Source organism: Oxyura jamaicensis, chromosome 3 (genome assembly GCF_011077185.1).
Source record: "Oxyura jamaicensis isolate SHBP4307 breed ruddy duck chromosome 3, BPBGC_Ojam_1.0, whole genome shotgun sequence".
Lineage (NCBI taxonomy): Eukaryota > Metazoa > Chordata > Aves > Anseriformes > Anatidae > Oxyura > Oxyura jamaicensis.
Genome location: NC_048895.1, coordinates 88384195 through 88411739, shown reverse-complemented (window position 1 = coordinate 88411739; position 27545 = coordinate 88384195). Strand labels below are relative to the sequence as shown.

The window sequence follows — 27545 nt, the reverse complement described above, 5'->3', positions numbered from 1 at the left end:
TTGGAAGAGAAAGTACATAGTTCAAGTGGATAAAAAGTGCTGAAATGTACTTACTTTGACAAGAAGAGAGAGACAGTGAAAAGCAGTGCCACGATGATGAAGAATACTCCCCACACAATCTAGAAGCAAAGATACATTAAAATGAAACTGAAAATGCTTGCAGATTATACAATAAGTGAAAAATTGTCTAAATTTCAATACAGGACTAATGATCTTGGACCAGATTAGTGCTCAAACACACTTAAAATAACTTTTTGGTAAGGACTTGACAGAAGTGCTAACAAAATGCTTCTTTAGTTAAACAGGTTTTACGTCAAGCATTCTAAAAGACAATCACCTAAGATGAGAACCATTTCTTTGTCTGGTGGACACACTAAGCTCAGAACCAAGTGTTGAAGTACATCTCACAGAATCTCAGGATGGTTTAGCTTGGAAGGGACCTTTAAAGATCACCTAGTCCAAATGCTCTGGCATGAGAATTTCTTCCTAGTGTCTAATCTAAATCTACCCTCTTTCAGTTTAAAACTGTTACCCCCTGTCCTATCACCACATGCCCTTGTAAGGTCTACCAATTTGCTGCTGCTTAGTAGCAAATGTGCTACTAAGAACACAGATGAGATGTTACATTAAATGAACACAGCACTTACCAGAGCACACTACCTGTACTTGTTACATAAAATGGAAAACCTTAACTATATGCATGTATTTGGGTTTAATTAAGGGAAATTAGAATTTATTTCCATGGCCACACTACCACATCTGTGTACTTCCTTTCAACAGAAGACAGCCTAAGCAGAACTTAGGAGGAATAACTCACCTTTCCCAAACAAGAGTTCCCTTCTCTAGATCAACTTAGTAACACTGACAAAATCAGTTGGATGGGCTGACATAAAACTAAAGTAAATCAGCCTCAATACTAGCTCCACGTCTTGCTTCTGTCTGCAAGCCCTCAGTTAGTAATCAGTATTGAGTATTTCAAAGTAAGTTTCAAGCTTCAAGTTACAGAAAGCAGCTTTCAAAGTATTTTGACTCAAAGGTTTAAGTTACCCAGAAATTTACCTTTGAAGTGATACGACGACTTCAGAATGGACCAGAAGAAAAATAAGATGCTTAGGACTACCAAGGTAGGAAGAAAGACCATTGAGCTTCAAGAAAATGTAGATTCAACTTTAAAAACTATCATTCTAAAATACATCTTAATCACTCATGGATAAATACAGATGAGATTACCACGACCACATCACAATCGCCAGATAAAGGCCTCTCTTCGAGAGAAGGTTCTAGAAGAACTTCCACACCCATTCAGCTGCCCAAGGGGAGTCATTTGTCCCTTCTTTGGGCTGGATACTGTACTCAAGAATTTGAAACAAACAAACAAAAAAATACATCACCTGCTATGTTTATTTAGCCAACAAGTCACAAGCATAGCTAAGCACGGATAACTAATAAGGACCACTGTAACTGAATCAGCTCCAGCTACTGTTTATAAAGTCAGAGTTAGGCAGCTTTTGGTAAGCTTTTGCGCAGGACAATCTCGATCACGAATAGAAGACTGCCCAATGCACAAAGAACAGAAGTTTTTAAGATCATACCCCTCCACAGCAAGCTCCCACTCTGTGTTAGCCGTACAGGAAATAGATGTTTAAAAACAATTAGTACCAGGAGTCTTAGCCTTGTATTACTTTCTTACTTTCTGCCAACTACAAACAGTAGACAGGTATCCATAACTCCTCTGGTATATACAAAAAAAACAGGGAGATCCTGGAAAGAGTCCAGCAGAGGGCCACAAAGATGATACGGGGCCTGGAGCATCTCCCCTGTGAGGAAAGGCTGAGAGAGCTGGGTCTGTTCAACCTGGAGAAGAGAAGCTTGAGAGGGCTTGTTTACAAATACCTTAAGCATTGGAGACAGAGGGATTTGGCCAACCTCTTTTCAGTGGTTTGTGGGGACAGGATAAGGGGCAACGGCCACAAGATAGAGCACAAGAAGTTCCACACCAACATGCAAAAGAACTTCACGGTGAGGGTGACGGAGCACTGGAACAGGCTGCCCAGGGAGGTTGTAGAGTCTCCTCCTCTGGAGATATTCAAGGCCTGTCTGGACGCCTGCTCTAGGGAACCTGCTTCAGCAGGGGGGTTGGACCCGATGATCTCTTGAGGTCTCTTCCAAACCCTACTATTCTGTGATATGACCATGTTTTGAAATAATGCATTTCATTACACTCTTAAAAGTGGATAAGCAGTTAAAAAAAGCACTCCTCTTCCTGTTTTAATCTCAAATCCAAAGCCTTTTCTATCTCAAACTTAAAGACCTTTGTTCTGCCTTAGTTCATCCTATGCTTCTACAGTCGTATTAAGACTACTGAGCCATAGGTTGATATTAATTGCAAACCGCTTTTGTTCACGCAATTTCAAAGCATTTATTGACAGGCCTTTCACAGAAGATATCCTTGGGTTATCTAGATTTTCCTCATACCTTGTAACTGACTACAGGCCAGTCAAGACTACTTCTACTCTATTAACCAACATACAGCTGATGAATAAAAAAAAAATACTAACACTCAGACTAATAGCTGAGCTCACAACTTGTGCAGTTGGTCTGAGCCTTATCAAGTGAGATATACCTGACAAAAGTATGCTTAAAGCATCCTGCAGTTAGGTTTCCTTTGGTATCTAGAGAACAGAAAGAATAAGTCCTTCCTTTCTTCCTTTACCTCTCCACAGTCTATGACAAGCTAGGAAAAACAACTTGCAGTTGGAGCTATACGCTCACTGTTGTCTTTTATTTGTCTCCTATACAAAAGACAGATCTGTCTTCTACAGTGTTCCAGAGATATAACTGTACTGTTGTCTACTAGTTCAAGCCAACCAGAATTTCTTAAAAAGATTTTAGATACAGCCATGAAAATTCATTAAGTGTTTTAATCTTTGTGTCACAGCATAAATGAGAAGGAATCCAAATCCCTGAGAACATGTTTGACTTCAGAGCAAAGAACAGGACTAAAACAAACCTCCTGTTCTTATAACAGGACTATTTATCAATGGGTGCTAAAAAGCTTTTAATATGAGAACAGGCAAAAACAAAAAGCCTGGGTTTCAGCCAAACAGCACACAGGAATTTAGGAAGGTCATTACTCAAGGAAAAAAAAGAAGACCTCAATTTATACTAAGGAGAAGTTTCAACTTCCAATGCAAGATGAGATTTCTTCATACTCCATAGTTCCTCTGAAAGCAGGACCTCAAGGCAATCACAACGCAAGCTACATTACTATTTCCCTATTACCAGAGCCGCTCCATTGCCAGGCCACTTCCCCAAATCCCTCAGCTACAAAACACTGGCCCCATCCCCACTCGTACTCAAAACACTTGCTGAAGAGCAGGTTGCAGACCTACTGCCTTGCATTTACATCACTTTGATCAGCTGTGTCTGCTTGGGTCTCCTAGTCCACAAGTCAAGTAACTGCATAAAAACGTGGTTCACTGTTTTTGGCAACACTGCTGTCATTACAAAGACAATGAGCAGAAACACTCGCTACTACAACTGATGCTGCTCCCTGAAATAAGTCCCTTTGGCATCTTGGTATTATAAAGCCTCTACACTAGCATGTAAGGAAACAGCTGAAGCAGAGGACAGTAAGAACTGGTTTATTCAAAGCTTTGTTTTTACATTTAAACATATGGCATTAAAGAGATATGGAAAATAAAAAACAAGACAAAAGCATGTAAATTGGCACATCTCAACAGTAAAAGTGTGCCACTTCCAGGTCGTGGCAGAAAGCTGACTTGTATTCTAGTGTAATAAACCAGAGCAAATGACTTAGAAATATTAATACTGTATTTTTCTACTTCAACTGTACATAATCAAATTACAAGCTTAAGCTCTTTTGACATTATTCGTGCTCTGTTTACACCATTTTTCTTAGCATCTCCCTTCAAGTACCTAAACCCTTCCCCCATTATCACCCTCTGAGTTATGCAGTGAGCTCTTGGCCTCCTATCCCTGCTCCCAGAAGTCAGTCAAGCTAAGCCATTTCATCCCTGGATAATTACAAAATGTTACTGAGATGATCATGGAAGTTAGGCCTCAGTTCATTTTGAGCCAGCATGACCACCTGCTAAGCATACCCCTCCAAAAAAAAATAAAAGAATACTTGCCTGCCTGTTTCCTATGGTGAAAAAAAATAAAAAAGAAACTGCAAATCATCTTGATACAGCTATTCCATGACTTTGAAGCAACAATGAAGCAAAATGAAAATTTAAAGGAGCAGTCATCCTATCAGATCTGGTATCCATTAGCAGAATATGGAAAAGTGGTAGCACAGAAGTGCAATGTCATTGGACGGCTACACTGGCCAAGAAACAGCTGGATTTCTCACAGGTAAGAGCTGCTATTTGGATTGGGTTTACCTGACAAGGTGCTGGCAGTGGGGGGGGGCTGTAGGGTTGCTATCCAGTAAGAGGTGGGGTGGTCCTACATGGGAAAAGAACATCAGAATGAAGGAACTGCAGAGGAGGTGTTTGGAACTGCATTCCCCATCCCCGTGCCATAGGGGAATCAGGAACAAAGAGGGTAAGCTGAACCTTGGGAAAAGGTGGGGTGGGTTGTGAAGTGGGGAGTGTTGTCTTTCTCACCTTCCAAATCTATTTTAATTAGCAATTAAATTAATTTTCTTCAAGCCTGTACTATCCATCATGGTAACTGATATGTGACCTCCCTTTCTTTATCTCGATCCACATGGTTTTCTTATTTCCTCCAACATCCCGTTCATGAAAAGCAAGGGAACAGCTGTCTGGGTATCTGCTAGCCAACTGAGTCAAGCCATGACACCACCTACTTTCCACAATGTGTCAGGTAAGCTGAGAAAAAGGCTAAAAAAAATGTTGGTATTAAGTGTTTTGCTTAACCTATGTTTTACTGTTATCATATAAACTTAGGACATGGAATAGTCACACCTCTTGCTTGTTATGCTCTGAGCCTCCCTGATTTAGAAGACAGCTGTGATAGCAGGAAGAAAGCCTGTCTGTCAGTTTAGCCACATCACCTCCTTGAGACAGATAAACTAACTCGTGACTGCACCTGTCTGCACAAGCACATTGCCAGCACAGGTGTTACCCAAAGCCCTGCACAGCAATTGCCTACTTTCCCCTTTTTTACTTCTCTGGAGAGAGCTGAAGGATCAAAAGCCCACAAAAAAAGAACAGAATGGATTCAAGAGGAATAACCTAACTCTCCATCCTCAGTAACACATACTTGATACTTCTCTGAAGGCCTTCAGCAACAAGGAGAGAAACTGAAGCATCTGTATATACAAAGTCCTTGTGATCCTTAAGATTAGACAGAACAGTTATCTCCCTTGCTGATTTCGCATGTGCCACTTTCTACTCACCAAGAGAACTGCATGTACTTGGACTGATGAAAATGCCTTTAAGTCCCCGTTTAAGGTAAGGCACTTGAGTTTGTTTGCTCTGCTCACAAAGGGAACTCATTTTCAGAACTGAGCACTTATTTTCTATTATTGCTCACTTCAGACATCACTTCAGTCCAGAAATGTTTTTAAGTCCCCTATGAAAAAACAATGCAATACTCAAAACTTACCATTGTTGAGCAGACTTCCACGTTTCACAGCTTTGTTCACATATTGAGAACAAACCTAACTACATGCTCTGAATTTTTTTCCTTAAAGTTTCTCTATCTATCCATAGAAAAAAAATAATCTTGTTGCTGAGAGTATCAAATCAAAGTGTGATAAACCATAACAAAGAAAGGAGAAGGAGTAGACTAGCTATCTACATGAAAGGTTAGATTCTGTAGGAAGAAACTAGACTAGTTTCACTTAATAACCCCATGCTGTCCCCTACTCACATCTTTGCTATCTTTCAGGTGTCTTGTTTTTAAGTGAATTGAAAAATTACCAGCTTCATGTCTGAGTTAGACTTTCTGATTCTTGTGGGGCCATTCCAACTTGGGACATTCTGTTCTGAGTTTGATATAATTTTATTTAACTTTGAGTAAAACAAGCGTAGTTTGCAAAATTTACTTTAGTTCATGTCAAAGAAAATGTACTCTTCAGGAAAAACAACGAAGTTTTGGCTTTGACAAACTGCATACTACCAGATAGTTAGTTCTAACAAAAATAATTAAAACAAGAGTGCAGGACACTATACAAAGACAATTATTATTAGAGAAGCCTGAATGTAAATACTAAGTTAATACTGTAAAAAAAGGCAACAATACTGAAACTGTTTTTCCCAGACATATCATTATAGTCTGTCAGTCCCAGAAAGGGTCTACAACCCAAAACAAAGCAGAAATAACACTCTCCATATCTAGTAATTGACAGAAAAGTAGTTCCTCCTAAGGTTTGAGAGACCTCAATCTATCCTAGATTTTAAAGTTATCATTGAAAGTTAACTCCACTAAGAATTTTACACTGAAAGCTTCTGTCCAACTTTATTCTTAGCCTGTTTACTCTGGTACTCAGAATTAACAATAGCACTGGCAGAGCAAATTGCTCATAGACCCCTTCATCTTTCCAAAGTACAGGCCAAAGTCATACTAAAATTACTACCTGCGGTTGGCAAGAAATAGTTTGTATGTCAATACTGTTCCATAGAAGTACTTTTATTTTTTTTTAAACCAGGTTGACATAAGTCAACTAAGATCAAAAGACCAAGATGAAAGCTCTGCCACAGTAAGTCTCTTTTGCACCGGTTAAGCATCAGGATTGAAGTTCTACATATCCAGCTTACTATTGATCAAGCAATTACTTCACAACATGCTCATTCCAAATGCATATATTCTTGTCAACATCTCTCACTTTTGCTGGCTACATGTGATTTCAACTAGTAAACTGACAACTATGGAATTCTTTGTTCTCTTCTTCCTATTTTCACATGCTTGAGAAAAAATAATTGGATTTTCCATGGCAATAACACAACAGTACATTTTACATTCCCTTATCATGCAATGTTTTGCAATATATTGCACCACTCCTAACTGTTCTTAACTACCTTATGTTCAGACACAATGCAAGCTCTGAAAAAAAAAAGTCATATATAGTTATACGTTAATCTTCAAAATGTGTTCACTGTGCCCTCTCTGCCTTCAAGGAACTACTTTTGCCATGTCCTCTCCACAGGAAGGAACTCTTCTTGCCATAGAAAATCAGTTAAAGAACAAGGAAAATATCACAGATTTTAAAGAATAATCAACAAGATGCAAGAAAAAGGGTTTTAGCCAATCAAATTAAAGACAAAAATAATAAAGGTAGCAGAGGTCTAATACAAGATTAAGTCTATTCCACCCCATATAATCGAAGGTAATGATAAAAAAAAAAAAAGGACGTGGATTTATGGTTAAGAATTATTAATATTTTGCTTTTGAAGCAAATCACATTCCAATTATATGATCAAAGCTGCTAGAGCTACTTTTTAATCACTTATACACTAAGTGTGAGTATGTGAGTATGTTCCCAGGTCTATATTTACATTCCTCTCTTCAGTTTATCACACCTCTGTAATCCCCTCTTCCTTAGCCACGAGACAAGCAGACACATCTGGAAGATGCATGACATGTTTTTTTCCACAACGTGTCAGTCATGCAACTTAGCCTTAAGAGTGAAACAGTCCTTAGCCTACAGGAATCTATTCCAAGTGTTGTATCTATTATTCTCCACAAGATGTCAATCTTATTTCTGTAAATGCATCTATGCAGACAAATTCATTTTGAAAATTGCTGGAACTTCTTAGTCTCAACTAGGTCCTACATGTGCACGCATTACATACACCATTTTATCTGCACACACAGGCTTAAAGAAACAACAAAAAACACAACAGGTTGGTGCAATGGGTACAGGTGGCAAGGTTTTAGTAGTGGGAGATTGCAGGGGTGGTTTCTGGGAGAAGAGGCCTGAGAGAAGAGGAGCTGCCTTATGCTGGACACAGCTGGTTCCAACAGCAGGACACAGCTGAGTCCATCATCCAAGCTGGTGGCACCTCTATAAAACATTTAATAAAGGGCACCATAGTGGCATGGCAGTGAGGGGTGAAGAAAAAACAATGAAAAATTCAAAACATTGAGGTCATAGAAGGAAGAAGAGGAAAAAGTATTCTGTGCCAGAAAAGATTTCCTTCACAACCCATGAAAGATGCTGTGATACAGTCCTCTGAAGAGGACCCACATAGGCGCAGGTTCCTCCTCTCCCTGTCCCCCACCTAATACCCACCCAAGAACTGCAGCCTGTGGGAAGATCCATGCTAGAGCACAGAGAAAGCGTGAAGAAAAAGGAAATGAACTGACCATAAACCTCCTTGAAGACAGTGGGGAAGGAGTAAAGGAATTGGGTATGGAGTGAAGCTGAGCCTTGGAAAAAAGGACGTGGGAAGTTGGAGGAAGGTGTTTCGGTTTTATCTTTGTTTCACATTAGTGCCAATTTAGATTGATTTGGGTAAACTAAACTGCCTTTCCCCCCAAAGTTGAATCTGTTTTCCCCACGATGGTAATTGGTAAGTCATCTCCCTATCTTCATGTTAACTGGCAAGTTTTTTTTTCCACCTCGTTTTTAACCCTTATCCTGTGGAGAACAGGGAACAAGAAAAAAAAAGCTGGGTTAGTGCCTGGCAGCTGGCCACTGGCAAGCTACCACAACTGGAAGACATACTGTAAAAGAAATCTATATGTTAGGAATCTTCAGATTCTTCAAAGGACAGAGTATGCGGACAAGGGAAATTAAATTAATCACAGGGACTGAAGAATGCTTTGAGAAAGGAATCAAAGTGTCCACAGTTAAGGAACAAGGAAGCAGACAGCAGAATCGGTCATTTCTCAGAAAGGAGGTCATTACAGGACTAGAACAGAGTAACATTGAGGATAGGTAAAAACAAAGGCTTAAAAGAACCTCAGCACTAAGTGATGAGGATAAATGAAATTCAAGGTATAATAGATATGACATGAAACACATGGGTTGATATACCCAGAGGAGCTTGATTAGGGTTGGATAAACATAACTGGTTTGTGTGTGCGTGCATGAGATGAAGGCCCTATTTTTACTTTAGAAGAGAGAAGAGAAGGAACCTAAGCTTTGAAATCAGTGATCAAAGTGTCAATCCTCCGTCAACATGATTACAAGCCAGAGTCTTCAGAGAATCTGAGAGACAGAGCTGCAGCATTCGTTTCCCAAAAGTACAAAACACACACCACCAATTTGTCTGTGGTTAAGCAGGTAGCACTGTTAGGAGCATGTTCCAAAACCTCTAAAAGTGACAAAGGAAAAAAGTTGGTGGTCACAGTATTGAAAAGTTGGCAACTAGCAGCTATCTAGTTTTTTTTTTTTTTTTTTTTTTTTTAATAAAAAAAAGAGTTGCAGGTATCAGACAGTTGCATGGTATCAGAAAGATAGAAATGTAAGAGCTCTGGAGGTCTGCTAGGTGAGAAGGCTGGATGAGCAACAAGCAGCAATATGCCCCCTGCACCCCCCAGCCAATCATCTACTCAAGGAACCATTTTACTTGGAGGATAATGAAAAGTGGTAAAAAAAAAAAAAACACATTTGCAAGTCTGAACTGGAAGTGGTCCAAGTACTAATACTTTCTCTATTGTCAGAAAAAAAGGGTAAGTTATCATAGCAAAAGCTAAGCAAGTTGACCACAGAAATAAGATAAAACTATAGTAACCACTCATGCCTTGTGCCTAAAGGCTTCAAACAATAGAGAAATATGGTCTGTAAAATTATATATATATATATACACACACACAGTTACACATCCCTTTCTTCATTTCATGATCATTTGAAACAGATAGGACTTGCTGCTTTTCAGTCTTAAACATTTTAATAAAATAAAAAGCTATCCTAGAGCTCAAAGAGCTTGCTGTAGGGTTGTCATGGGGTATATTATATAAACTTGGCCTATGATTTATATGGGAAGAAGCCTGGAACGCATTACATGCAACTTAACTCTCAAAACGTCTTAAAACTTGTTACCTTTAGAGGTCGGATAGCTTCACAGAACTTCGCCCACCAACTTTTCTCAATTGATTCCAGATGCCTCTCTCTCCTTCGAAGCGTTCTTAGCCTCTCTTCTAGCTGTTGCACAGTCCGTCTATCCCTTGATGACAGAGGCCGACCATCTCTGCACTGATTATCAAAAAAATATTGCAAGAGATCAAGGAACACAATCAAAGAACAGACTTGATACCTAGTTTAATGAATTACAACAGCTAAGATTTGTTGGTATATAATTCATACCATCTCTATACCACTTCAGGTATAGAAAAGCATCTTCCCCATATCCTCTTCAACACCCTGAAGTGACTTAAAGAAAAACTTTTCAAAACCAGCCTAAGCTGTAAGTCTAATTGAAACCAGAGGGCATACTAATAGCAGAAGACCAGACTACGTACCTAACCTAACGTAAAGATTGAGATGTAAAGATGTAAGTGTATGTAAAGATGTAAATGTATGATGTAAAGATACATTTGCAGTTCTGCATGTTTTCACTGCACTCATTTCATTGCCTTATTTTCTTCATGATTTCTCACAAATGTAATTGACAAAGATTTCAATTGAACACTAAGGCAGAATCCTGATCATAATCCATAAATCAAGGAAAATTAGGTGGTACTAGTGGTCACATTAAATTATAGAAATTACCAGTGGTCACATTAAATTATAGACATAACTAGAACTAAGTTATTCTGCCTTTTGATCATAATTGTCTTGTTGCCAAATCCAACTAACACTAGGTGCTTGCAAACTCTCAGAATCCAACAGTCTTCTGTAACAACCAATGCTCTCTTTTTCCAGGATTTTCTCATTTTTCTCATTGATTTCAATAATCAAAACGCCTTTGCTGTAGCCATATTTTGCACAAAACCACAAACTTTACAATTTAAACCACAGAAGGCTACTTTTTAGGTTTCTGTATTAAAGATTTGTAGAATGTGAAGGTATCCACACTATATGGAAATAGCAAGTATCACGCAGAGCCTGTCAGAACCATTTCAACACTGCTGGCAATCTACCACCGCAGAGCACGTAACAGCACATACGGACTACCGGGATGAAAATGCTGATATCTTAATGCCCTTTCTTTCCCATCCCCCCACTCAGAGCTGTGGAAACCACTGGTCAAACCATTATCTGAAATGGGTTGGGAAAAGGGTAGGTGATTACAGCCAGCACCTTACACATACAGGAGAAATCTTATCTCTGTTCTGCACTCCCAAGTAGTTAGAGCTTTCCTGCTTCTATTATGCGCAGCATTTCAGTGAGCTGCAAAGCCATCACAGAGTTACAAATGGCATTAGCATCCTGATGTTTAGAAATCGAAACATATTTCCAAAAGTACACATTTAACAAATAGATGTTTTATAACAAAGTACATTAACTTTGAAGCACGAATATTTAGAGTTGTTACTTATTCATTAAGACCATTAATAGTTTGATGAATCTGACTTGTGGCAGCTCCATGCAGCAAGTATCCAATGCTGATAATAACTACACTGAGTAAGCATCAAAAATTGGATGCTGTAACTGGTAGTTGACTAGAGTGAGGTTAACATTCTTCGCTTCCACAAGGTGTGTCTCTTCCACATACCTAAATTCAAGTTTATTCAGAAATTCAGAAATTCAGAAATTCAAGTTTAGCTCATCAGCACTATCAGCAGTGAGATACAAATAACTACTGCTGATGGACTGATAAAGAAACTCACCTCTACTACATAAGTAACCGTGCTCATTTCCAAATAACTCAAGAATTGCACATGCTAATCACTTCTAGCTTGCTATTCTTCCAATTTGTCTGGACCAAAAAAAAAAAAATCACCTCATAGTAAGAACATAAACTGGTAAGCCAAGCAAGAAAAAAAAAATCCTCAGTTAAGTGAGAAGAGTAAACCCGATACCTTGGACTTAATCCTTAACATACGTTGCTCTACTTCTTCAATATCTTCAGTGTTCTCCAAACGTTCATAAGCTGCACTGGTAGTTCCTTTAATCAAGTTTAGAGGCAAAGCTGACATACCATAAGCCTAAAACAAAGAGGAAAGATATACACTCAAATTTTCTGCTAGACAGTTTCATCTGATTAGTCTACCACATGTTGTGGCTGTAAGGCAGCATGGAGTAGTTTTTCCTCCTTCCATGCTTACTAAGACAATTCATTTTTGAACAAAACAGAACACTGTGCGGGTTCCAGTGTCCCACATTGTTCCCAAAGTAAATTTCTCAAGATCACTGAGACAGTAACATATGTTAAGACTTTATGTAAGCATAACCCACTGAAAGCTTTTCAAGTTTGCCTATTTTTGGTCAAATCATTCACCTTTCTAAAATCTTAACTTCCGCAACTCAGATCCTAATCACAGCATCATATAATAAAGGAATTTGTACTTAATGAACCTTAATAGTTTTAGAAGTAAAGCGTAAACAGTTTCCTTGTAGCAAATAGCCCTCAACTGATTTTTTTTAAATAAAGTTACCTAGAAAGCACCTGATTTACTATAAAAAATCTGTAGAAAAAAAAAAACAAACAACAACGCACAGAAGCTAGGTGAGAAGCCTAAACGCATTCATATTCAAAAGACTACTTAAATATCCATTCACATCCATAAACATCTGTTAGCCTGAACTCCTAGTTATAAATCCTATACCATTCAAAGTGTCTGCCTATTTCCACATAACACTACATTGGAAAAATCTGGGCATAAAGTCTGCAAGCTTTCTACTAACACAGAAGTATGTAAGGTGAGATATGCAGAAGTGTTTCATCGATTCCTCCCCACTCTCCTCTGAATTTTACAGACCTAGGCAAAGGTCAGAAAAGTTAGCTATAGCTTATTTGTTTTATTGGAGGGTGGGAGGCTGCTGGTGACAGTTTTTCCATAGTGCTGATCTCAGCAGCAAGGCTCTTGAACAGAATCTCAAGGAACAGATGCTGTTTACTACAGTGCTTGATATCTGAATATTACCTAACATCAGAAGTTAGCAGTTTCATATATGCTCATAGGCATGCTACTTTCTCCTTCAAGCACAGTTTTATATTTCGTACAATATTTAACCTATCCCTACCTGTATGCTTGGTCAGACCACATGAGCTTTCCATACACAAGAATTGATTTGACCTCTTTGAGAACCTGCTCAGACACACTGATGTCTCATGAACAGTACACTCAAAGAAAGAAGCTGTACATTTTCAGCATACTTTTCAACATTGTGATGGTTTTACTCGAGTGGGCAGCCGAGCTCCACCACAACCGCTCTCTCACTCCTCCCCTCCTCAAAGAGGAAGGGGGAGAAAAGACAACACAAAGAGCTCGAGGTTTGAGATGAGAATGATTTAATTAAGGAAAGGGGAATGGGGAGAAAGAGAAACAAAAGAAACAACAAGGCCGCGCGGAAGCACAGAGAGAAAGAAAAAAAAAAAAGTTATTCTCTACTTCCCATCAACGAGCGATGTTCGGCCACGTCCCGGGAAGCAGGGCCTCAAAACGTGTACCGGTTGTTCAGAAGAGACCCTCCCCCATGAGAGCCCCCCTTTTATTGCTCAGTGTGACATCAGGTGTTATGGAATATCCCTTTGGTTGGTTTAGGTCAGCTGCCCTGGTGATGTCCCCTCCCCATCAATTGCCCACCCCCAGCCTGCTGGCTCTTGGGGGCCTGGAAGGAGTTCTGATGTTGTGCCAGCACTATGCAGCAATAGACACAACACTGGAGTGATACCAGTGCTGTTCCAGCTATGAGTGCAGAGCACAGCACTGTGTGGGCTGCTGCAGGGAAAGGTGACTCCATCCCAGACAGACCCAACACAAACATGCAAAATGTCCTGCCACAAACAGGTATTTCTAAGCCCCTTGGACAAATTAATTTACTAGCATTGTAGCTCAAACATTATTTAGCTTAATAACTATTTCACCACAAATATATGCCACTGAGCCCACAGACTTCAGTTTCTCTCTGCAAATGACAATACTTCATTGTTTCAATGCACTTTTCTTCAAATATTAGGCTAGGAAAAATTGAAACAGGAGTTTAGTAGTCTCACAGTCTCTCTCATTTATTGGAGAATTAGGTTGCTTACATTCAGAGAGACAGCTACCAGTAAGCTGGTGGAATGGTGTTAATTGATTTCAACAAGCATACAGCACTGTTTCTCTCAACAGGCTTCAAACTCAAGGAAACAGTGGTACCTGTTAAATCACATGAAAGCATTTAAGAGAGGGTAGGAGAAAAGTATTTTCCCTAAAATATTTCTTGAAACATTTATTGGTGAAGAACACATTCAGATAGATCTTTCACAACTTACACTACATGAACGTTTTCTTGCATAGGAAAAAGCAGTATTAGAAGTGGTTTTACCTTAGACTCCTAGAGAATAAGGTAGACTTTAAGATTTCTCTGATCATCAATGGGGATAAGACATACTCCTCCTTCAAGTTATCGATACATACAAAGAATGAAGTACAGAAAGATGAGTCATCTAGGTTTGTGTTGGAAACAAGGAGACATTTCTTCTCAGAAGGAGCAGTCAGGCATTGGAAGGGGTTGCCCAGGGAGGTGGTGGAGTCACCACCGTTCCTGGGGGTGTTCAAGGAAAGGCTGAACGTGGTGCTTAGGAACATGGTTTAGCAAGTGACATTGGTGGGGGGGGGGGGGGGTATGGCTGGACCAGATGATCTTGGAGGTCTTTTCCAACCTTCCTGATTCTAAGTCACATGGAAACAACACCAACCAGCTCAATATTGTTTATGCAGTGTCACTAGGCACTGAAGAACAGTGAGAATTATACTCTAGCTGTTCGCAGTGTGCCACAGAACACAAATATACTTTTTACTCTAGAAATCAGTAAGATGCCACATTAAAGATCACACTAGCATTATTTCAGTTTGCTTAGTCTTCAGGCTTCCTGTGTTCTCTTCCTTCCTATCTTGTCAACAACAGATCCAGCTACTCTCCTCACATTCTCCAGGAAAAAAACTAGAAGTTTTGAAGTAACAGATGGTACTCTTTTCCTTTTGTCTCCTGCAGGCTCAGCATTTTACAACACCTTAGAGTTGCCAAAATTCCCCAGCCTGTGACTACACAAGGCATTAGTCTGTCTTACTAGTCACCCGCTAGGTTTATAGTGATCTGTAAGTACAAGATATAAAATAAGTGACGTTGAAATAAGTTGTAAAAATCCCATTTTACAGAAGTTGTAGCAAGCAAGTACTTCAGGGATAAACTATTCATAAGATCCAGACAGGCTGAGAATCATAACTGCTAGTCTAACATTTTTTAAATTACACAAGCTACCAAAATATTTCCACTGAAGAAGGTGTATTATAAGGCTGGGAACACCTAATATGCAACCAGATGATCCATAAGCACACAGATCAGTCATGAGTGCAGAGGGAAAAAAACACATTTTCAACGTGAATGCAGTAGATGCATTTAGAAATGAGTTAAATACTTAAAACTACGTTTTGAACACCTACTGAAAAACGCCTGAAGCTATCAAGCTATATAGGTTAATTAAAAGCTGATTATGTCTCATAACCTACATCTGCTCCGTTCAACTAATAAAATATGGTCTAATGACTTAAACGTGGCCCAAGCAATAACCTCTCCTTGTTAAAGATCAAACAGAACAAGTTGATTCTGGTCTTGGCACACAACTAGCACTATAACTGATGGTAGTTCACCAACTTAAATTAAAAAATATTAAGAACTAAGCCTGTGATTTCAAGAAATTACCAGAAAGTACTTGCACAGCATAGCAGAAAGTCCCTGTTCTTTCTGTTTTACAGGTCCATATAGCTGATATGGCTTTTAAGTGCTATCCCTAAGGTGTTTTAAAAGGGGTGTACACGTATACACAGTCTTGTGCAAACTGCGTTTAAATTAATCCCGACAAACATCTCTTGCAGAGCACTGCCCTCTAGCGAAGTTGCATGAAACAGACAATTTAAAATACAAGTCATTTTAGTATTATGTCGCTGTATAAAAGGCAAGGAAAGTGCTCACAGCTCTAAGGGTGCAAAATAAACCCCCAAGCTCCCATCTTCTTGTAACAGCCTGTTTCAAGACTTCAGCTGAAAATGTGACCACAAACGTGCAATTCTAACAACTAAACCCTTATCAAAAAGGCATCCATTCAGGTTAGATACCTTAAGCTTAGGATATGCAGTGCTTTACAGACATACAAGTCAAATATAAATTAATTTTCCATGGTATGAAGGCCCCATAAAAATAAACTTAATTTCAAAAATATTTTGGTATAGGAATGATCTATATTCTTTTTTTTTTTTTTTTAATTTGAATTACATTAAATACAAGGGAACCCACACAATTATTTTAATTTTTTTCCCTTTATAGCATATGATACAGTTCAGTTGCCTATACTGAGCACTATTCCATATGGATACAATGCAGTATTGCTTGTGCTGGAGCTGGCAAGCTAGTACAATTGAGTCAAATGTGGTATACATTAATGCGTCACACCAATACAGGCAACATATATATATACTTGTATACAAGGCATTAATACAGCACCTTTTCTTTAAGCTGTACCTTTCTTTTCTGCACACCTACACAGCGCTTTTCTTTTCTTTTTCTGCATAGTAATCTGACTACATTATTGCATAGTCAACTATTTCCCTCACAGCAAAAAATCTGTCTATCTGGCTGTTTACCCATACTATCACTCTAAAGATAAAAGTCAGAATTCGAGAATCTTATTTCTGGAACACTATTCTGGACGGCTAACAGTTACAATGGTTCACACATCTTTCCTAAATTGTGAAGAATAAAGGAGAAAGCCTCTTAAATACATCTGAAGGTGTAAGACCATCTCATGGACAGGCTTTTGTTGTTCATGGGATGTTCGCTGCATGTTCATTCAGGATGTTCCTGAATGCTCATTTCATATGGCTTGGGAAATCATTCAGTATGTGCACTAGCAAAAATTCAGTTCCTTTATGTTATGTTTTATTAGCAACTGAAGATTGGATATGAGAGCACAACAATTTTTCACAGAACACTTAAACTCTCAGGTCACAGAACCAACTGATCTTACTGAACGTACCAGTTCAGTCTGGCATTTCTTATGTAATCTCCTGCATACATAATGAACAGTACACTGAATACCTGTTCACCAGTTCCTCTAACTCATCACTACAGTACCTTTCTGCTTCACATTAACACATTCACCTTCATTTTTCATATTAATGAACTTTAATTTCCACTGTACAGATACAAAAAAAAAAAAAAAAACACTGAGAAAAGTAAGCGAGACTAAGCTGGCCAAGAAGTGCCCTTAAGGTTTGTAAGACGCAGAAGCCAAGGAGTTGCAGTACTTATGTTCAAGGACAACAGCCTCTGCTCTACAGCACGTACAGTGAGCTTGTGCTTACTGGACACATTACTTCACTGTTAGAAAAGTTAACTTTATCAGTTGAAAAACTGAACATAGCTATTATACCCAGTTGTAGTTTTTCTGCATTGCTCCATCAGGCACAGAAGAGCATAAACATCCAAAAGATTAACTTTTGAAGTATTACCTCTAAAAATCTCTAAAGTACAAAACTATCATTGATCCAGCAGTTTAACATCTATAGATCTCCGTGGCTGCAGTAGGAATCAGGATGTTAAAACAAAAGAACAAGGTGGTTTGCTATTTTGGATATTTATCTGTTTATGAAGAAGTGACCATAATCAAAGAACTACATTTCTTTTGTATTTAAGAAGCAATATTGAAGTGATTAAGTGGTAACGAACATAAATGCTGCTATCTTGTAGGTTTCTCAATAACTGTTTGAAGTCTACCTAAGAAATTAAGTAGTAAACGAGTGCTTTTAACATCAGGTAGATTACAAAAGGCTTGCAGTTTCTTCCCCTTCAGTATAAATAAGTCAAATGACAGAAAAGTAAATCATACTCTGAACAAAAATTAGGTGTGGAAAGATCATTAAATTTGTCAGCAGACAAACTGAATTTTGTAATGTGTTGTCTCTCAGGATGAAGGAGAAAGGATCACTTTACTATTTCATAAAAAGTCAAATAACACTTATGAAATGTTTTGGAAAAATTACAAAGCCAATTATAATCATCCTTCAAGGACATGCTAAATGAGATGCAAAAGATCACTCAAAAATTAATCTGCCTATCACTGCGTGAGTAATATGTTATTCTGCCTTGAATTCAAATAACAATCTGGAGCTGACAACAACCATTACATTAATACCTAGGGCAATGTAAAACCATTCCAATGCAAAACACATTAATGAAAGAATAGATTCAAATTACATCATCTGTGAAACTATTTCAAACAAAGCACTGCAGTCCTGATTTATCATTTTCTTATTATATTGCATATTTATAGACACAGAAAGCTGTCAGTATAAATCATCAAGGTCATGGATCTGTAGAGACCCCCTAAGAATCACTTATTCACATTTTTTACAAATGTATTTTAAAAACCAAGGGCTGTACTTTAGCATTATGCATTACATAACACCAAAAAAGCAGATTTGAGCTATTAAGGTTTCGCAAGAGAAAAGGAACCAGCAATTAAAGACTATATTGGAAATTGAGCCCACCAAGAAAAAAGTTCACACAACGTTGCTAATTTAAACATTGCATATACTTTGAAAAAATTATATAATTTCATACTCTTGTCAGTAATATGTACATACCTATGATGTGAGAAGTTGTAACTGACTTTATCTATACTTTTGATAAAACCACTATTCTCCTCTCAGAACGAAAATCTGAATATACACTTTTCCTAGCTGCACCTTCTTCCCCCTTCCTAGTTTCCAGAAGGGTCAACTAATGCCAAGAAAATAATATTTTACAGAGCATTCAGCAAGGAAATAAAACATTAAGTGTGAGTTTTGGCAGTGCATACAAGATCAGGTTAAAAGCAAGAATCAAAGTTAGGCACAAGAAAGTTAACTGCAGTTTCCAAGGCTAAAAATACTTTTCCTCTGCATCCATTTGCAAAAGCATGCAAATTTGTGTCTTGTACAGCCATGTCTCAGAAGTTACAAGGTGAAGAAAAATAAAGCGATTTATGATATTTAGATCATCAGCAAGCATTAAGTGTCCCCCCCGCCTCTGAACAACCATATGCACTCCCTCCACTTGCACAAGTAATTTCTGAAAATTTGCCTCCTACCACACTATTTAAGTTATTCCTTAAATGCAGTTACTATCCTCTGGCACAGAATTATCAGCACATAATCTTGCAGAAGAAGTTCATGGTTCCTAGAACACAGAACTACCTAATTCTTTGAAGACAACGCATATTGTTTTTAAACAAAGTGCCCAACACCATTTGAGCATTAATTCCACAGCAGTGAATAAAGAGGAATATTAAAAAAAAAAAATCCAGTAAATCATTTGCATAAAAGAAAAGCTGAACAGAAAAGTCTTCCAGCGTGGTCTAAGTGAGGTTATAAGAGCAAAACAAGTACTGTGAATAAAAATGAACCAAAGAAAGAATCACTCAGTCACTGTCCTGTCTAGTTTTTCCTTGGCTAAAACCTAGTTTAAGCTTAGAGGACATCTCACATCATCAGTTACAAACATGGCAGGTGCCACTCTTAGCACATTTCTAAAAGCCACAGGTCCACAAGGTGGACAGAATCACAGAATTCTTGAGATTGGAAGGTTCCTCTGGAGATCATCCAGTCCCAACCCTCTTGCTCAAGCAAGGACACCTACAGCTGTTTTCCCAGGACCATACCCAGATAGTTTTTGAAGATCTCCAAGGAGGGAGACTCCACAACATGTCTGGGCAACCTTTGCAAGGGCTCTGTCACCTACACAGTAAGAAGTGCTTGCTGATGTTCAAAGGGAACTTCCTGTATTTCAGTTGGTGTCCACTGCCTCTTGACTTGTCCCTGGACACCACTGAAAAGCACCTGGCTTTGTTTTCTTTGTCCCCTTCCTTGAGGCATTTACAGACACTGGTGTGATCTCCGCAAGCTTTAATTTCTCTATACTGAGTGGTCCCAAAACATTATACCAGCTCACGTTTACCTTCTCGTCAACCAACACCCCCAGATCCTTCTCAAGGCTGCTCTTAATCTATTCTCCCCCCAGCCTGTATTTGTGCTTGGGATCACCCTGGACCAGATGCAAAACGTGGCCTTGTGCAACCTCATGAGGTTCACACAGACCACCTCTCAAGCCTGTCCAGGTCCCTCTGGATTGCATCCCTTCCCTCCAGTGTTGACTGCAACATACAGCTTGGTGTCATCTGCAAGCCTGCTGAGGGTGCAATTCATCCCACTCCCCATGTCACCAGCCTCTGGGCCTGGCCATTCAGCCCATTTCCAATCAGCCACCTTTTATCTCCTTTTGCAAGTGTTAGAGAATGTTCTTTTTCTCTACAGAAAGCTTGCACTACTGGAAAAAAGGTTCAGACTCGAGAACACAGCCCATAACCACACACTCTTTTAAGTCCACAGAAGTCAGTTGCCACATCCTACAGGACAGTCACAAGTGTCATCACACAGGAAGCTAAATAGAACAGGCCAATTTTCCCACTTAAAATGTGGAGTTGAGATCCTTTCTGTACACACTTTTTGTTCTTCAGTTATCCTCCTTGCATCACGTTTCTATTCTCACTTGTTTCTACAGGATTTCTTAAATCCATGTCATTCATTTAGTTCGCTCCTTTATTCCAATAGTAGATGTTGACTTCATAGTACTTCCTAGAAAGCACAGGCAAATTCAAGTTTAGTTCTGACAATATATCTTTCTTTTAACCAAAAGCATTTGCAAAAATATACCTCATCTTCTATATTAAATCATCCCTGGAAGTAGTTAAGTAAGTCCTGACCTTCCCTGACATAAGCAATTTCCACATCAATTCCTTGAGCTGTTACTTCTACATTAGTATTCCCTTAGTGCTTTACTTTCAGGAACAGGATGCTTTCAGGTTCAATACATATTATTAACTCCCTCCTAAATTTATACCTAATATTTAGCTGAAGTTGAAGAACTCCGGAGTTTTTCCATATCAAAATGTTTACTTCTTTAGCATTTGAGCTCTAACAGTGTGTTTCATGATATTCCATTCAGAAGCTGGGGTGAAGTTCACAACAATGATAGTGTTCTGTGTTCTTCCTCATAATATGGAAAAAAAAAAAAAAAAAAAAAAAACATCACCTTCTCTGCATCACTGTGTCAAATTTAGTGAATGGATTTTGATATTCAAGCCAGAAGAAAATGAAAACCAGCATGCTAATCTGACAACGACCAAACAGAACTGCAGCTTTATCTTTCACCATAGCAGTACCTTGACAGTTGTCAGCAATTCTAATCCAGCATGATGCTTCAACTTCTGTCCCCCCAAACCCCAGGAACATCACACCAAATGTATATTGTGTAGACTATATTGCGTAGTCTGCTAAGCCTGTTCTTTGCTGCTTGAATAGCTCACCATAGATTTCACCAAAAAGCAATACATTAAATCAACAGTTACCTCAGAGAGGCCCAGCATACTGGATCAATGCTGACAGTACTCCTTAAAAAATAGATTTAAACTAGATTAGCCATTACAGTAAATTTGTTAGTTCCATAATTTAAACTGTAGTCATTTACAATCTAAAGAACACCACCCTCTGCACTCCCCCTCCTGGGGAAGCACGAAAGTATGCTTTCAGAGAGAAAGCCTAGGACCATACACATACAGAAGTGAGCTTTTGCTCTCAGTATCTACTCAAATTCAAGGCTACCTGATGCCAATGTCAAAGTTTCTTTTCCTTAATTTCTCAGTATTGTATATCACCACAACACAGAAGCGAAGTTTCTGAACAGCTGTAACCCAATTCTTCACATTCGAGGCCATGCAGAACAGTCCTGTTAACATTCGGTTAATTGTAGAATGGATAAGCTGTATTCCAGGCAACACAGACAGAATCCACTAATTCATCTGCTTCATGGTACTCTTCTAGAAATACCATTTAAGATGAAGTTAAAGTCAACTTCAACAAGCTGGGCTGTGCAGGCACAGCATCACTGTTTATTTTTAGTGTTTTGTGTTTACGTTGTAGGTATTCAAAGTAAAATTACTCTTAGCTTGAGAATTTATTTTAATGCAGTTCAGTTATGAAAAAAATTGCTAGCCTCTCTCTTACTACACTACAAACTCCATTAGATGTTTGTATAGAACAGTTTTGTTTTTTTTTTACAGTAATATGAATCAGTATACAGAAGACTGAATACATCTGTTCTTGATTTTTTTTCTTATGACCACATACCCCTTTAATAGTGCAAATACTAAAGAAGCAATAGAATGGGTTGAGGGCTTCCAGAAGTCAGGAACCAGGTGCAGAATTTCCATCTTTACTGCAAATCCTCAACTCTTAACTAGGAAGAACAAAAGATCTAAGATCACATCTGTTCAGAGAAGGAAATTCCAGTAACATGTATTACATTCACATTTATTGTCTACTCTTTCTTCATAATCTGCTAAGCATTTGTGCAAAGATTTCAAGTAGATGTTCTTGTGCTCACCCTTATAAAAAGAGTATTCCTTCTGGCATTCAAAAATCTACCAGCAATTATTAAAGAATAGTTTAACGACTACGAACCATGACAAACAATTCTATATGCCTACAGAAGGCTGTCTAAAAATATAGGAACTTCATTACTTGTCAGATGTCTAACATCACAGACAAACATTACACACAAGGCATCAAACTTGCCTGAGCATTGATCCTTCTTATCTAGAGGCACTTTTAAATACAATATTAACATAAGAATACAAACCTAAAAGGCAGACTGCACAAAGGACTGAACTTGGAAGTTTACAGAAATAAACAGTTACTCCTTCCAGAATTATGCCTGTTTTCCTCTTAGGTGTAAGAACTAGAGTTATCCAAACTGATACAGTGTAAGAGACTATACTCTTAAAGCTCTCTATCAGGCCCAGGAAAGCATGACAGTGCACAAACTCTTCACTAAAGTAACTTCTGTATTAAGCCCTACCAATGGAAAAAGCAGTCCTCAATGAAAAATACAACCCAGGTGTGAGAATTAAAGTGTGTTTTTGCAGTGGAAAATTCCACTAACCTTGCATATTTAAAAGCAATTGTGCAGGCTTAACAGTCACAAGCATGTTTAGCAGATAAGGGGACAGAGGAAGGTCCCACTGTCCCAAAATAAGGAAGGTAGCTAAGAAAAACAGGACGAGCATTGCAAAATCTGTAAAAACAAAAAATCATGGGCCCTTTAGTCACAAGAGAAGGAAAAAAAGGAAAAGGAGAAATTAATGGCTGGTCAAATAAAATTGTACATATATAGTATAGTAATAAGTATCCAGTAGTTTGTGAACCTGTAGTACTCAGCCAATGAGGTAACTGGGGAGGAATTAAGCATTGCATAATAGGGAATATAAGGTTGTGATACACTTTTGCTGGGCACTCCTGCTTGCAGAACACCCACTCACTGCAATCACAAAAAAAATGCTGCTTCACTGAGATCCTCACCTGTGTTACTGGCTGCTGCTGATTGTTTCTCACACAAGATCATGGCATGGCATCCACATATTGTCTGTCAAGTTATCCAAATAGTGAATTGACAGCAGTGCTGTCATGCTGTTACAGGTGGAAATTGCGTACTTACGGAAGCCTGAACACCACTACAGTGGGCAAAGTGTTATGAAAAAGAGCCTAGAAAAGCTGTTCCAACTCCAACTTTGAGAACATAAACCTTCTATTTAGTGGCTTTCACTGAGCATAATGCATTTGTACCTCAGTCCACTCATGTATCAAAGTTAATTCACTGTTTTGGCCTAAGATTTTGTGATTGTCTGTAAACAGTGCCAAAAAGTATACCATCAGAGATGGACAACAGTCTCTTCTGTGAGCTCATGCCCAAGTCTTCCATAAAATAGCTCCTCCATTTCTCCCACCACGCTGTAATCCCTAGTGTGTAACAAAAATTATGATTTTGGAAGGATAAAATGCAGGAGTTAAAAGCAAAGTAAATAAAAAAAGTAATTCCATGCCCCAAACATTTGTATAGATAGCTCCAAGTTTTCAAAGCAACAAGCTAACCTTAAAAATTTACTAATTAAGGCATTCAAAGAAGGCTATTGTAGTTCTCATGCTTGATATTTCACTTCAATGACCACCATCTGTACAAGTCCTAAATACAATAAAACTAAGGCACCAGCCTTAAGGACAGGTTTTTGTCTTCATTTGATAACCCCCCACAGACAGCACAGAGCACTGAAGTTACTGAACATTAAACTGAAGTCACATCTTCCCAGGTTCAGTTAGTCTCAAGGACAGAAGCATATTGTGACATGCAGCTGAACAATGCCTAGAAACATTCTGGGCTGAGAAGTAAATCTAAGTCAGTGACACAGTAATGAAACAGAATTAACTGGGGAATATTAGCAATACATTCAAAAGCTTTCAAATGTTATTTTCTGAAACACTGTATACGCTTCAGTCAACAATAAACTTGTGTAAAACAGTCTGCATTTTAAATGCATATCAATGTTTATTAACAATCAAAAAAATCATACATGGGTAGCTGTTCGCCAGCTTTAAACTAGAAAAAAAGGCAAAGACGACACCGAAGATACTCTCCCGGCTCATGACTTTGTTCTTAATTTTAGTTTCATGAAGGTCAAAAACTCCACATGTGCTCTGCAGTAATGTAACTGAACAAGAGATTAATCTCTCCTTCCATAATTAAGGGAAACTAAATTTAAAAGCTGACCTGTTATTACAAGCTAAGTGAAGGTCCAGGTCTTTTTTGACCAGGACATGATCTAGACGTCAGCAACATAGCCTGAACAATTTAGTGTCCTACGTCAGTCAGAAAGAGCTTAAAGTAATTAAGAAGGAGCTTAAAAGCAATTAAATTTATGATTTGGTTCAAAATAAAACAGTTAGTCAATAGAGCTGAGAGCAGCTAGGTGAGCTGAGCTCTCAGCTCTATTGATTTAGATACTCCCATTAGGTGGCCCACCAAAGTGCTCTCCTACAGCAGTGCGAGCTGTCTCCTACAGCTGTGGCTCAGTGGCCTCATCACCACTCAGCTGTTGGTGCTCAACACCCACATTTACAACTCTGTGCTGAATTGCCTCCCAGAATCCTGCTGTAACTTATGCCAGCTTAAAGGCATTAATAAAAGCATAGCTAATAACTTTTGCTCTTTATTATTAAATTTGGACTTGTTCAGGAGTCAAAAGATTTAGCAGGCACTTCACCCCTTTATCTAGTTATGACTAAAGGGCTCTTAATTCTATCCGTGTTCTGCAATAGTTTTGTTCACTTATCTATTGCCTGAAGACAAGCTAGTAGCAGTGCTTCAAAATAACTTTTATTGAATGAGCTATTGTTACTGAGCCACTCAGATTTCACTAGCAATGCTACACAGGTCTATTATGTTAGAACCAGGCTGCAATGGAAGAGCGCTATTTCAGCAAGGACATGCATTTAAAAGATTAACACCTATTAATAAAACATTGAACTTGTACAAGCTTTAAGGTTCTATCTGCAGTTAACTGTTAGGCTTTAAAACATCATCTTAGTTACAAAATATTACCCTGATGACAGATTTAATACTGTAGCAATACAATTAGGCCAATATTCGGTGACTGAATAAACTGAACAGATGAAAAAAGAAAGTGGCAACACAAATATGAAATGTTGGCAAATTATTCCAATTGTCACTTGCCACACACAGAACGTGTAGAATCATTTGTCATCTGAAGACCAGTTACAAGCAATAAAAAAGCTTGTAAGTTAAAATGCTTCCTTTTACTTTGCACTTAAAAACAGTCAAATAGAATTAATCCTACAATTCAAGATCAGTTGCTGAATGCCCTCTTCTGAATCCTTTTAAGCTACGTTAAGAACTGCAGTAGTTTAATTGCATGTTTAGGACTAAAAGAGCACTCCCCAGGCTTTAGGAAACAAGCTTCTAAACTGTTTCTAACTCAATCTTCTTTTAACTTAAGATCTTCTGGATTTCTGAAGGCACACATGGCAGAAGATACTGCAGATTCTTCATATGTAGAACTGAATAATGACATGCGTAGATATGCACTTGTACTCACATTCTAGAAATACACAACTGTGAAGCAGTACCACCTGTTGAAGAAATTGCCATTTCCTTTACTGAATGAAGAACAGCCTTTTACAAGAAATATAGCTGTAATTAAGAAAGTGTTGCATGTTTCATTATCCATCAAGTTATTCTGTCAGACTTCTGCTTATAAAGCTCTGTAGGAATAAAACCATCCACATAGACAAGCAGTAGTACTGTTACATCCAGAATGACCTGACCAAGTCTAGGTTATGCCATTGTGCAATGTATAAATAGCAGTATTTACTTCTCTACTGTTGAAAGGAGCAAGAGACAAACCTCAGTACAGGAGGAACCAGTGAAATTGTATTACAGGGCATAAAGAAGAATGATCTCTCCTTGCAGGAATACATTGAAACTAAACCTGAACTGATCTCAAGTTCTGAAACAGTGGTTCAGAAACTGCAGTAAAGTTATTCTTCTTATTCCAAGGAGATAGAAGTATTATTTCAAACCATGAAAAAACAGCTAGAAGACACTGCTCAGGCTACTTACCATGACGACTTTTTTCCATACAACTGTGGTTCATGATTACGGCAAATATCATTAACAGTTGAAACATTTGTATAACAACTTACTGTGTAAGTGATAGCTGCCAACATTCCAATCACAGTCAAGGAACTAATGGAAAATGAAAGAGCAGTCAAGCCATCTGGAAAAAAAAAAGCCCGCTTAAGTTTCCTACAGTAAAGATCCTCATTTTTCTTGAAGTGGTTTCCTGAAATTTAAGTTCATTAGATTCATTAGATTAAAGAAAATTCATTAGAAAGTTCATTAGATTAAAGAAAAAAATTGAGCTGTAATTACCAGCCGTATTAACTCAGACAAAAAAAAAAAGCTGTGGTGAATTTAGGTGAATTTGTCAGCTTTTAGTTCCTCCTCCAATACTTCAAGAAGCAGGACAGCCATTCCTCCCTCACTACAGGCTTGAAGATAACGCATTTAGTTAAGTGTTTGAATAGCCACTGATGAACTTAGCTCTCACAACTGCCTAATGCCTTCCTCAATATCTATTTACAGCCTCCACAGAGTATTGTGGTTAACCTTCCCCAGTTTAAGCATGCATTCTGAATGGTTTTACCCTTCATTTGTTATCCCCCAGCTTCTCATAATCAAGCACTACACAAACGATCAGGCAGACACAGATCCCTCAAACAACCAAACAAGCCAGGGACTGTGGGCTTCAGCTTGACTCAGACCACATATATCTAGATACAAACTAGAAAAAGGTCAGGGAACTGAGAAGTTACTGCAGCCTTGCTATCACTTTAGACATTATAAGGGAAAGGAAGGAAAGAATGATACCAAACTCATCCCCAAAGGCATCAAGCTTCTAGAATCCTCCTCTGTAATCCTGCATAACAGCCCTGTCCCTAATCCTGCCCATGAGGACACAACTTGGCAAGCTTCCTTGAACTTTTCTCATGAAATAGCAGCACAGTTGTGTATA

General features: G+C 38.4%; 1 protein-coding gene across 2 annotated transcripts in view; it reads right to left on the bottom strand.

Moving 5' to 3' along the window:
* The window catches only part of LMBRD1 (LMBR1 domain containing 1), a 75408-nt gene that overhangs the window by 22377 nt on the left and 25486 nt on the right, over positions 1-27545 (bottom strand). For both annotated transcript variants that reach the window (XM_035321409.1, XM_035321410.1), the window contains exons 7-10: positions 26674-26747; positions 11902-12027; positions 9980-10132; positions 55-119 (exon numbers count right to left, since the gene is read on the bottom strand). In XM_035321409.1, coding sequence (XP_035177300.1) covers positions 55-119; positions 9980-10132; positions 11902-12027; positions 26674-26747 — 418 coding nt within the window. The remainder of the gene's footprint in view (positions 1-54; positions 120-9979; positions 10133-11901; positions 12028-26673; positions 26748-27545) is intronic.